Genomic DNA, 13,855 nt, shown 5'->3' on the forward strand with positions numbered 1-13,855 from the left:
AATGCCTCAGTTAGTTCTGCATTTTAAAAGGTGTATACCTGGAAGAAACAAAAAAAAAATGTGTACGTGTGTGTGTGTGTGTGTGTGTGTGTGTGTTTGTGTGGCGGGGAAGATGGAAGGTTATTCACATGCTTGAAGGCTATTCACACTGCTTTAACAAATAAACATGGAACATACCTCCTAATTAACTGTAGAGTTAATAGTTTGTCTCTTTGTCCTGATGTAATTTAGATCTTAATCTAACCCCAACTCTAAACTATATCAAACCCAGGCAGAAAAACTGAAGTTACAGGCAATTACCTGGGCTAATCTTAGTTTTTTTCTCAACAGTGAGAACCATATTCTCCTATTTCCATTGACCACAATTTGGTTCCACCACCTTTCTACATCCTCAATGCACTCCCAACTGTAGTTACATTTTCACAGGGGAGGAAAACTCCAGCACAACAGTGTTCTTGCATCAAGCTTCATGCTTTCCCAGATATTTATTTACTCAAGGGAACGTGGAGAGGAAGAGGAGGAGGGAGATGGAGTGATAAGTAGATGTTACACATGTTGTTCCTGAAAAGATCACTACACTTTTTCTAATTTCCCAGAATTTAAAAAATGTATTTTATCTCTATTACCATGGAAATTACTAGTAACAGGATTTTTTTTTCTCTCTTTTCTAAGTTTCCAAAAACTTTCAAAAGTGTTCAAAGAAATTTTCTAGAACAATTTTAATATGTTGGATTTCTCATTTGGGGCTGGAATGTTCGTATTCTTTTTAATTTTATTATTTCATATATTAGAAGAGTTTCTAATATGTGTATGAATACAATTTTAAATGTAAGATTATATAGATGTAGATACAGATAGATAGATATATGTAGATATATAGATATAATGTCACAATATCACTATAAGGCATTCCTTCTTCCATTCCTTTTATATCTCCACAGAACTGCTCTCATGGTGCCCTTTCCTGCCCTCTACCTCCCACATTCAGCTTATTAAAAGGTAAAAGCCCTTCGTATTTTCCACTGAAAAATCTACCCACTTTCATAAGGTGTCCAGTCAATTTGTGAGTACGGTCCATTGGAGTCTTCATAACATCAGCCCTCGAGGTGAGATCTGTAATAGCTAGTTAATTATCTGGGAATTTTCAAACATTTGGATATTTCAAATAATGTGAATAAAATACTTGAATTTTAAATAATTGTTTTTCTTCAAATGTTTTCCCATTAATGAAAAAATAATGCACCAAGATTTTGGATTTCTAGCTGTATGAGAGAGTAAAGGGTTGGTACTTTATTAACTTGGGGGCAATGTAGACAGATGTTGAAGCTGGTACTGGAAGTGCACTCTGGAAATTTTTGTCTGAGTTTCTCATCAATCCTACAGAATTGCATGCAATGAGAACGTCGTGATTGCAGTGTTGATCTGGCCTAGCTCTGGACTGCTTGATGAAGGAGTTTCCCTGAAGCGAGCAATACTGGCAAATATGAACGAATTCATACCACTAGCAATTGTTGGCAGAACACCCAGCCACTCTACCCATTTTCAGAATGTGAAATGGCAAGTATTCAGCAGGGCAAATTATCCTTGAAGTCACAAAAATAGGGAAAATTCAACAAGCACAGTCAGTGTTTACCTGAAGAATACAGTCTCATAGTTGCTTCACTTTCAACATTCTTAGGAAATAACCAAATAAATGAGCTACAAATATGGGAAACTAAGAGTGTGTGAATGAAAAAGAGCAACAGAAGGAGGAAATACAAGACTAGACAATGTAGTCTTCTACTTAACATTTCAGAATTTTATTCATCCTTTAAAAATCACCCTCTTTCTTTTGAGTTAATATCCTCATCTCGACTACCATCATACATGGTTTAGTTTGATTCTGTTACTAAATTCTGTGAATCATTATTTAAGCAAATCTACTAAATATTAGAAAAAATTCTAGCAAGACTTATAATCATGAAATACAGAATTAAAAGTTTAAACCTACCGAAACTCCTATGGCCTATCATTTAGCTGTGAATGAGGCATGTCAGGAGTATAAATCTGCACTTTTGACTGTAAGTAAAATTTACTAATGCAGGAAGCAAAACAGTGAGGGAATACTGGGGTTGCTAAAAGATTACTTCTTTTTTTTTTTTTTTGCAAAATGCAGTGTACCTTAAAAGTGTCTCACTTAGAAGGCCTCTACCTGTAGTCACATTTATTTTTCTAAAGACAATTTTGTGTTTTGAAGATAAATGTCATTAGTCTATGATAATAGCATGATAGGACAATTAGCCATTTTAGACTTGACCATATTTTCTCTTGTTAGTGTGTAGCCGTCTTGATATTTAGGTGGGAGACTGCTCCAATGGAGCAACAGTTTCATTTTATATGATTGGATTTAGAAATTTATGAATTTTAAACACATAAGAATTTTAAATAATTTGAAAATGGAAACATTTGACCTATAGTCTAGGAGCATAAACACATTTATAAAATACTTCATTGTTCACCTTAGGTCATTGATTTAAAACAGAATTTGGTAATTATGGGCAGGTGGAGGGGGCCAGTGAGGAAGGTATAAAAGAGAAATCTATATGAATTGTGCTCAGATTGATTTTGTATAAACACAGTATATTCATGGTTGTATCTCTTATTAATAATACCCAGCTAACATGAAGGTGGTGCCAGGGAAGGATCAATATTTTAAATAACGTATTTGCTTAAAATACCATACAGTGGCTGCTTCATAAAAATCTTATCATCTTTTATTAACCAAGTTCAGAAATAATTAGAGGGGTGATCTCCCTGGATCAGAACTGAAACAAGTGAGATCAATTAAGCTCCTTTGAAATAGGTCTGTCCACACTTATATTCTGTTTTAGACCAATTTAGGTGGAAATCTATTACCTAAACCCACATTCACTGATATCATATTCTTGTCTTATATTTCTTTGCCTTAGGCAGGATTTGTCTGTGATTCTGACTGGGTCTGACTACAAATTGAAGATATCTTAATTAATAACAGGGCAGGAAGAATTGAGTAGGGAAACAAGGCCTTTGGACGGCAGATAAGTATCCAAATCTATGTGGGCAAAAAGAGTAAGCAACATCCCCTGGGATTTTTCCATGTGGGTATCATTGAGCAAAGCTGCTGTGGGAAGATATGTAGATTAATGGGAAATGCAGGGTTATTATGGAGGAAATAACTCACAGGATGATTTCATAGCCTGGCTAGATTACTACTTGATTAACTCCTGATAAAACTCAGAGCGCACAAAGCGAGGCAGAGAATCCTTTTCCATCAGGGCATGGATTCTTTTCTGGGCCATGTCAAAGCTGCTCAGGGAAGGTTCCACCAGGTTCTTCATTGTGATGTCCTTAGTGAAGTGGTCAATATTCACCTGTGGGCCAGGAAACAGGGTCACTACATAAGCCTAGGTTATAGAATTTGACGAGGCATGAAGGAGGAGGTAGAATTTCTTGTCAATAAAACATAAGAGGGGAGGAAAGTCATTAAAAAGTGAGACATGTCACTTCTCACTGTATAGGCAATGGGTTAAGACAGCTGATGTTCCAATAGATGCATCCAACCGGTATTAGACACCCACCAGGTGTCAGACCTCCCATAGAAGCTAACACACACATTACTTATTTAATCCTTGACAACAATCCTGAGAATGATTCTTCCCTTTTATAGAAAAAAATATGTGTATGCAGAAGGTTAAGAGGCTTCCCCAAGATCACAGAACTGATATGTGTATTTGAATCTAGAGAATCAGAATTTGAATCCAGGTATCCTGGTGCCTTTTCTTTTTTCTTTTTTTTTTCAGGTAGAGTCTAGCTCTGTCACTCAGGCTGGAGTGCAGTGGTGCCATCTTGGCTCACTGCAACCCCTGCCTTCCGAGTTCAACTGATTTTCCTGCCAGAGCCTCCCGAGTAGCTGGGATTACAGGCATGTGCCACCACACTGGGTTAATTTTTGTATTTTTGGTAGAGACGGGGTTTGCCATGTTGGCCAGGCTGGTCTCGAACTTCTGACCTCAGGTGATCTGCCTGCCTCGGCCTCCCAGAGTGCTAGGATTACAGGTGTGAGCCACCGCATCCGGCCCTGGTGCCTAATTTTAAAATTCTAACACAATATTGGGTTTCACATCTAGTGGAGGAATTGAACAGAGAGAAGTAAATTCTCACTGGGGATCCAGGACTTTTTCATGGCTCCAGAAGAACAAGAAAACTTGTTCTTTCCAAAAACAAACCAGGAAACAGTCATTTTGGCAGAATAATAATGAAAACAGCTAAGAGCAATTAACATTTATTGAGTGCTCGGTCTGTGCCAGGCACTTTGCAAGGATGAACTCATTTAATCTTATAACTCTATGAGGTATAATAGATGCTGTCATCTACATTTTACAGTTGAGGAAACAGATGCACAGAAATGTTACATGATTTACTCAAGGTTCATCAACGGTAGAGAGAAGATTCAGAAACCCAGTGATGTGGCTCTAGTAGACTCCAGCACTGGGATGCACTGTGGCTTACATGTCCTGAGTGCAGGGCCTGTACATTGCAACCATACTAGGGTCTATGTGAATGGTTCCCCTGGAGTTGTGCAAGGTACAGCCTGTTTGAACTTGGCTAACTATGAGTTTAAAGGAATCTTTATACTCCAAGTTGTAAGATTTAATGATTCTTAAGGATTTTGAGTGTAAAAGAGACAGAAATAGAATCCAAATCAGCCTATGATTGTGAATTGAAATGTTGATAAAGGTTTTGGGTCTCTCCTGGGCTGTTAGAGGTTCTTGGTACTGAATAGAGTTCTTTGGGCTCAGAGAATTATGAAGCAGCTATTAGTTAGAGTTGGAGACAAAATGCATGATTCCCTGAGGAGCCAGGTCAGAACAGACAGCAGGAATGAACTGTGCTTCAAAGTCCAGGATGAAGGGTGTTGAGCTACAGTAAGATTTTCCAGAGGTGAAAGGGGTCAGTGTACTTTATGTAGGCCTGGTGGAAGACCAGACTGTCAGAATTGGGATCAGCGTCAGAGCCGATGAAGTCCAATGTCTGCCTTTAAATGTGAAGACCTCAAAGAGCTCAGATTACATGCCCACAAACAGCTAGTGCAAATTAGAGGTGAGACTGTAACATAGATTTCTCTGTTCTCAGTCTATTTTCTTCCCACCACACTGAAAGCAATGCTTCTTCCTTCTCTTATATTAAATATATATCTGTATTGAGCTGAGTAAACAGGCTTATTCCAAATGATTGAGATTCTAAAAATTATAAAAGTAGCTCCTAATCTTATTTTTAAAGGAGTGATGCATTTTAAAACCTCTAGGACATAGTATCCACTGGCAAATAGCAGCTATTTCTCTTATTATTTTTATGTGCTTAAGCCTTCTTTAATGAGTCATTCTGATACATATTTATCTGTTTAGTTATCCAGAAAAAATATTATTTCATTAATTTGAAATATAGTCAAATGATAATTTGCAATGTATAAATTATCTACTTATTGACCTCCACATGGCCATTTCTCTTGTTTAAATTTAGTTCCAATTCTTACCATTGTATCTCTCAGTCAGTGTCTTGTATTAAAGAGTTGAGGTGAGTATTCAGAGAAACAAAACTCAGATTACTATTTGCCTGGGTAATTAATCTAGGTCTTATATAGGTCAATTTCACCAAAATTAATAGTAAATATTTACGTCAAAATACAAAATTCGGAGAATTTTTTAAGTAATAAAGGCTATGATTTAACATACTTCAGGTGCACATACATATATACAAGATGTTTACAGTTAGAAGAACTGAGGATTAGAGAGCTATAGCTAGAGACTTGCCCAAAGTCCCACATCTAAGAATGTCTGAAGTTGGATATTTTCATGCTTTCATCTCGAAAATATTTCTTGAATGCTTTTCATGTGCTAGGAGTAGGATTCACATTCTCTCTAATGCCTAGCTCAGGATCATTATTCTACATTATCCTGGGATGCCTGTATTTGGGGTCTAATGTATCCTAGTGTACCCTTGCATAAGCATAGATCATTTAGAATGAAGGGCGAGGCTATTTTAATTATAGTCTTGTCACTAGTCACCACAATTTATTTGTAACTCAGCGAGCCATGGTATTATTTATTTTAAAATTATATTTTAGATTAATGTCTCATATTTTCATAATAACCAATAATGTTTTCCCAGAGCTCAGAGTAACTAACAGTTATCTGAGTGGGGTTTCCACCATTTGTAGGTATTTCGGCAAATCCTAGAATTCTGTGAAGAGGAAGTCAAGTGATAGGAACGTAAGTTGGAGAATCCTTTGAAATGGGGAAATGCATGTCCAATTTAATATTAAATTAATCTTCTTGTCAGTATATACAGAGAAATAACATGCTGACAGAAGAAAGGATGGCCCCGCACAAATGATAACAGAAGTAGGGTAGAGCTAACATATGTGCTTAGGGTGGAGGTTGAGGAGAAGAAGGGGTGATCTGGAGAGAATTTCAAGATCAATATCCACATCAAAGCTAAATCTAACTTCTTTCTAGGACCTTTTCATTTTCGTGGCTTTGACCCACAGTACTCTACATTCGCATACTCCTAACCTCCAACCCTGTGTCACGGAGGAGGCACATCTACTAGTACCAAGGTACATAATTTGTCCATCCACTCAAACACATTTAGGGTAACTCATAACTAAAGAAATACATATCTAATGGTGGAACTCCAGGAATCTAGAGCGTCTGCGGTAGAAAAGGGATATTTGGGAGTTTTTTTCTCTCAAACATCTTAAGTAGATTGCTGCCTACTCACAAGGCTTGCCCAGATCACCTCTGTGCTTGACTCCAAACCTTGATGAAACATTCAATTTCCTGACTGGATTAAAAGAAACAAGTGAAATTAGAGCAACCTGACCAAACTCTGATGAACAGGGCTTGCTGTGGCCATCCTGAATTCCACAATAGGCTTTCAATGTGGTTTTATAAATAACAAAGAAAAAAGCAGATCAACTTCCCCAAAGTTTCTTTGAAATCAACAAAAATCTGGGCTTTAGTAGTCTGTCAGTGGTATATTGGCTTTCAACATCTCTAGCACGGCTTTCTTGTTATATTTTGATTTTCATGAGTAAATGTGCCATTGTCCCAACTACAGTGTAAATGGCAAAGTCCAAGTGGGAAAATAAAGGATAAAGAAGAGTAGAGAGGGCAAAAAAGAGAGGTGTTTAAAGGAAAGAATAGGAATGGGAAAAGAAAGAGGAACAAAGAAAAGTTGTAGAAATACTCATTAGGCATTAATGAGTTCAGACACTGAGATACTGGTTGATATAGTTTGGCTGTGTCCCCACCCAAATCTCACCTTAAATCGTAATAATTCCCACATGTCAAGGGCAGGACCAGGTTGCAATAATTGAATCATGGAGGTAGTTTCCCTTACACTGTTCTCGTAATAATGAGTGAGTTCTCACGAGAGCTGATGGTTTTATAAGGGGCTTTCCCCTTCACTCCACTCTTATCCTCTCTCCTGCTACCCTGTTAAGTGGTGCCTTCTATCTTGATTGTAAGCTTCCTGAGACCTCCCCAGCCATGCAGAACTGTGAGTCAATTAAACCTCTTTCCTTTATAACTTACCAAGTCTTAGGTATTTCTTCATAGCAGTGTGAGAAAGGAATAATACACTGGATGAATATCACGGAATGCTTGGGACCAGAAATGTTTCAGATCTTGAATTTTTTTGAGATTTTGAAATATTTGCATATACATAATGAGATAAGATATCTTAATATGAGACCCAAGTCTAAACACAAAGTTCATTTATGTGTCATATATACCTATAAATATAACGTGAAGGTAATTTTATGTGATATTTTTAATAATTTTGTGCATGAAAAAAGTTTTGGCTGTATTTTGACTGAGACCTATCACATGAGGTCAGTGGAATTTTCCACTTGTGACATCATGGTGCTGAAAAAGTTTCAAACTTTGAGGCATTTTGGATTTTGAATTTTCAGATCAGAGATGTTCAACCTGTATAAATTTTTATACCAACTGTTTAGTTTAATCCTGACAACATCTCCATAAAGTAGTCTCCATTATTCTTATTTTCACAAAGGAAGAAATGAGACTCAACAACTCATGCAAGATTTCACATTGGTATGATCCCCACTGGAGGTTACATGCTAGTGAGGTGAGACCCATAAAACTAGAAAGCGGTCTGAACAGGATTCATATTCATATATACTTGACCATATTGCTCTGCCTTTGTACTCAGTGGGTGCTTAATAAGGTGGCTGACTACAAATAGGACTAGCCTTTGGCTCCCAACGGGAGGTCTGTGTCTCAGATGTAAATCCTTCCTGAGAGCTAATGAGCTGCCCTTAACTGACCCACCTACCCACAGACCAACCTCTTTAGGAGCCTCCGTTTGAATGAATTCTTCATATATTTGCTTTGCCTTCTCAGCCATCTTGGCAGGGGACTTGATCTTCTTGTAATCCTCACAGGCAATCCAGAACTCAAGGTTTTCCTCACTGAATTCAGACTTCAGGAAACTTTTGAAACTGGCAAGTCCATCTAGAAGGAAAAAAAAGTCAGTTGGAGAAATGTATTAATTTACTTAACAAATGGCATACCCTTCTATATAGCCTAATCTTACTTAACGTTGTTCTGTCATTTACGTTAAGAATCTTACAAATGTTAACTCATTTAATTTTCCTTAAAAACCTAAGAGGCAGGTGCTATCAATATCCCATTCCCTAAATGAGGTCAGAAAGATCAAATGACTTTCCCATAAATAACCAGCTGCTAAGTGGCAGAGCCAGAATTCAAACCCAGGGAAGTCTGACTCAAGAGTTCGTGCATTTATCCATTATTCTAAGCTACTTCTCAAGAGGTGCATAATTCAGCTTCTTGGAAAAGAAACTGTCCAGTAATGACTGCCTGCTTTCTACTGCACTTGGACTGGGAGAAAAATATATATACACCAAAATTCTAAACAATGTATAGGGAGAGAATTCACGTTCATTTAATATCTAAGAAAAGTAAAGATTTCAAATGAGAGAAAATACTCTAATTTTCCAGAGGCTGTGTCAAAATCACAGACCTACCCTCAGTAACACGTTTCGAATGTCCCTTTGCCCCCTCGGGCAGAAGGCAGGATTATTGTCACCAGTACTTTAAAGTCTAGTTTTCTCTAATTTGCCCCCACCTGGAGACACTTCTGCAATACATTAGTTGTGCTTAGGGATCATATTTACATTCTGAATTCATTTCCTTTGGCCTAATTTCCATTTATTCTTTTTCCCTATTCTTTTTATAAGCTCTAAATTTGTGTTTATTAGTCATTGCCAATACATTGATTTCACACAAGCATAAAATGTATGCAATGATAAAAACAAAGACACTATATATAGTTTTCCATTTTCAATTTACCTCCTGTATAATTTTACTGTTCTCATACCCTTCACAGTACCCTGAAACCATACCCAATTTTAAAGAAAGGAAATGGCTAGGATGATCATTAACTTGTATTAGGGTCACCATCAATTTCAGGATCCAAACAAGATACTTTGCAATTTGATCCCTTCTTCCTGTACTTACCTTAAATACATTTTCAATCGATTAACAATACAAATATATCTAGGAGCAATGGTAGGTATAAAAAACAATTTTCAACACTTGTGAAAAGAAAGGAAAAGAAAAAAAAAGAAAAAACCACAATTTTTTTCTAGAAACTTGGCCTTAAGAATTACTTTAAAACCATTTGATAACCTGTTAACTGGATAAAATCAGGTGTATTTTCTCTCTCTTCTAATATTTCCTACTATATTTCCAGCACTATTTGTCTTAACTTAGTGACACGAGAGTTAATGTAAGTGCTAAAAGAAAAATACAAGACTTGTTTCTCTCTCTGTCATGGTAAAATGTCCATTGTTTCTTAAACAAAAGGTGTCAGATAGTCTCTGTTAAAATGAAAACATTCTCAGGCACGTTTTAGCTTCCAGGAAATGAAGTCTTACGAGCTCCCACACAATAAGGTCTAAGACGGTGGAGGCAAAAATAATTCCACAGACTAACTCTGTGACAAATTTATTCTCATTAACCCCATATCCCCACAACTTCTCTCTGAATCACCCATTCTGCATCTTTGGAAAGCGTAGAGACAAAATCTCAGTCTTCCCAAACATTCTTATTTGTGACCCGAGGATGTATGTCGGGATTCCACAGAAATGTTCACATTTACTGTCTTTCCAGGGAATAAGCTTGCAAAATAACTTTCCTGTGCAGCAAGTCCATTTCCTGGATACTAATTTCATAACTTTCGTTAAATTCCACAATATTCCTTTAATCTTTTTGTTCATGTATGACTCATAAAATAGCTTTACATTGCATTGGTCTGTAAGATGTGTAAAGCTATTCCTTCTCTAAATCTGTGCCCCTGGCTTTTGGGCACTCTCTAGAGGGTCCCTCTAAAGCCACCCCTGAGACACCTTCTCCACTTTAGCCTCTGGTTGTCTGTCAGTTCCTTCCTCAGCCATTCTCTGTGTTTAGTTCCTATCACCCCTGCGGACATCCTATTGGGTCAAAGTCAAACACAATCCAGGCCAAATGTCTCTATTCTGCAAAGAACATCCATTTCTTCTTTACCCTACCACCATTCCTCTACCCACTCCAGTAAAGCCTCAGCACACCTCCCCGACAGATCACCACATTCTTCCCTGCTAGGCTTGCACGGAACCTCTCAACCCACCTCTCCAGGCATCCACTATCTAGAAAGCCAATGAAACCCACATGATTATCTGGTCTTAGGGAAACGCTCCGGGTTGTAATCTACATTACAATTCCAGAGTTTGCCCTAATGAATGGTGTCACTTTTGACATCCATGTAAACTAGCAGCCAGCCCTACCTAAGAACAAGATGAAAATACCTATAAAATCCCTTTGAAAATTAAAGGAGCATTAGACAAATCCAAGTCAGTTTGCTATAAAGGAAAAAAAAATTAAAAACTAGATTAATGCAAATCTCTTCAACCAGGGGGGATAAAAATGAAGTCATTGATAGTTGATAAGCACCATTTCTAACTTATTGGTTCAAAATTATATTATTGCAATAACTTGAGCAAGTCATCAAATCTCTCTGAGACTCTGTTGCATCATCTGTGAAATAGAGATACTAATGCAACCTATCTGATGGGGTTGTGCTAAGAAATAAATGATTCATATAAAGTTCTTACATGGTACCCGACATAATTATCATTATGTAGCTCAATACATGTTGGCGTTCATTATCGTTATTCATTACAAATTTAAAATTAATATTTTCATTAATTAAAAGCCCAACTCCAATGTTGCCTCATCTGTGAGGTAGTCTTTACCTACTACCATTGACTTGCTCTTGAGGATTTTTATCATTATGAGAGAAGCAGTCACTTTCTGTTCTTTTGTTGGGATTGTTTGCTTCTATATCTTTTCCATGAGGCTGTTCATTCTTCGAGTTCAAGGTTTGAGTTTCACCTGTTTGCTCCTCTTTTGCATCCCACCTCCCAGTCTAAATCTGCACACCTAACATTTAATAGAGGTTCCCACAGAAATAAGACACATTCAGGGAAGCATTTCCTTCGAAGTGACAGAGTCAAACAGCACTAACTTTAAAAAAAGTAATTTATGGATTTTGCTGTTATTATAGCATTTTATTTCATGGGCAAGTTGCCTAATCCCCCTTAATCTCAATTTCATTTTCTGAAAACTAGGGATTGTGATGGCACTCAAATCCTAAAATTATTGCAATCATTAAATTAACTAACATATGCAAAGTGCTTAGAACAGTGCTTGGCACATGAATAATAAGTGTTAGCTATTGCTTTTATTATTATAATAATTATTTTCAAGGAAATTATGGTTGCCCATGAGGAAGATAATGACAAAAATGAGCCAGAAATGAGAAGGAAGAAAACCAAAGAGAAAGAAGCAAAAGGGTAGTGCAAAGATAGAAACAAAAAGATGTGTCTGGATCCAGGCTCCTTCAATCCCCATGGACAAATAAATCGCAAGCGTGTCTCAGGGAGAGCTCTGACCTTCTGGAACTCCTCGGGAAGGGAGATTCACATAAAAACTTTGCTGCTTTTGGCTTGTTTCATTCTTCTCTGCTCTTAAAAATGGTTATGTGGGGAACTATTAAATGTCACTGTCTTATTTAAACTCCCATGTGCAATCTATTTTTGTGTTTGAAGAACAACACACTGTTTATACACCCCACGTGCCTACGAAATGAAAACAGATGGTGCTACCTAAAGAATTGAAGGCAAAACATGTAGGAAGTTGATGTACTTTCAGAACATACTCACATATACTGGATGACTAAAATTTACTTAAAAAATGAAGGAAGGTGAGAAGAATCTTGTTAGAAGAGATTGAGTAGCAACTTAACTGTCTTATAATTTTTAGAAGCTTGGTACCAATTAACTTCATTTTCACTCAGTAAAAATTAAGAAAGATGTGAAAATAAGGAATTCTTGGTGAACTATTTAACATACCAACTGTGAAAGTCAATATCGTACATTAACATCACAATGCCAAATTTCCCTTATAAATTGACAAAGATGCTACTACTCCTCAAGGTTAAATGGTTTAAATTTATCAAATCAAACATGCAAAAACAGATTGTGAAGTGGTTTGTCTTTATTTATTTTTATAGCAACAGGGTCTCTCTCTGTGGCCCAGGCTGGAGTGCAGTGGTATGATCCTGGGCTCAAGCCATCTTCCTGTCTCACACCTGGCTAATTTTCTTTTCTTTTCATTTCTTTTCTTTTCTTCTATTCTTTTCTTTTCCTTTCTTTTCTTTTTGAGATGGGGTCTTTTTATGTTGCCCAAACTGGTCTCAAACTCCTGGCTTCAAGCAATCCTCCTGCTGCAGCCTTCCAAAGTGCTAGGATTACAGGTATGAGCCACTGCACTTGGCCCCAATTGTGAAGTTTTAGATACATATATGTCCCAAATGTATCTTTCCTCATTACCTGTTTTGCATCAGCCACAGCTAATGTTGGGTAATTTCTGATTATAGACTACTAGTTTTTGTGGATTCAAATAAGAACTTCCCATAAGAACTGATTTGTCGGTTTGGCTTACAGTTATTCATGGTATTCTATAGCTGGTGTCTGGGAAAATAGGTCAAATATTGTCTCTCCAGGTCAGTGATGTTGGAGTAGAATTATCTGGGCATGCCTGGCATTCCACTGGTTCTTCTCTAGGAACAGCTAGACAGAGAGAAGCAAAGGGCAAAGACAGCGTGGCAAGAAAGACACAGAAAAAGACAAGTCATTGGAAGAAGCAGAGACAGATAAAGAAGAGAGCAATAGAGTGACGATAAGAGTAGAGAACTAGAGAGGGGAGAGACTGTTTAACTTACTGACGGCTTCGCCTCCCAGAGGGCATGGCTTGCCTTTGTTTCTGTGAGATCTCCATACCATAACACTTATTTTTTAGTTGGGCTACTTTGAATGGATTAGTGTCCCTTTCAAGGAAAGCATTGATTAGAATACTTATAAATGCTTTCCTATTTGTTGCTTTAGGGAAATTAATTGCCCAGGTCTTAAAAATATTAATTACTTAAGAAAATAATTATGTGGAACTTATATATAAACACACAGGCAAACACACACAAGAATACATACACATACATACTACATACACATATATACACATATATAATTTTAAAATGCATATAGAAATTAAATGAAATATTGTTACATATATATACACACACACACACACATACATGTGTATACACACACACATACCTGAACACACATAGGTGTATGTATATTTTCCCCTCTGAGAAGTAGAAAATATTACTGTGAGGCTCTCGGGCCTCAATC

The 13,855-nt window shown here is 37.1% G+C and overlaps 1 protein-coding gene across 5 annotated transcripts in view; it reads right to left on the minus strand.

The window, feature by feature from the left end:
• Window positions 1-1,777: 1,777 nt before the first annotated feature.
• Window positions 1,778-13,855, minus strand: part of RGS5 (regulator of G-protein signaling 5) — a 172,473-nt gene continuing 160,395 nt past the window's right edge. For 3 of the 5 annotated variants that reach the window (XM_011972884.1, XM_011972880.1, XM_011972883.1), the window contains 2 exons: window positions 8,389-8,555; window positions 1,778-3,389 (listed from right to left, as the gene is read on the minus strand). In XM_011972884.1, coding sequence (XP_011828274.1) covers window positions 3,228-3,389; window positions 8,389-8,448 — 222 coding nt within the window. In that variant the 5' untranslated portion in view covers window positions 8,449-8,555 and the 3' untranslated portion in view covers window positions 1,778-3,227. Of the gene's footprint in view, window positions 3,390-8,376; window positions 8,556-10,731; window positions 10,738-13,855 lie in introns of those variants that run through there. The other 2 variants (XM_011972885.1, XM_011972882.1) reach the window with 2 other exon arrangements.

The sequence above is a fragment of the Mandrillus leucophaeus genome, unplaced genomic scaffold, assembly GCF_000951045.1.
Source record: "Mandrillus leucophaeus isolate KB7577 unplaced genomic scaffold, Mleu.le_1.0 Scaffold1312, whole genome shotgun sequence".
Classification (NCBI taxonomy): domain Eukaryota; kingdom Metazoa; phylum Chordata; class Mammalia; order Primates; family Cercopithecidae; genus Mandrillus; species Mandrillus leucophaeus.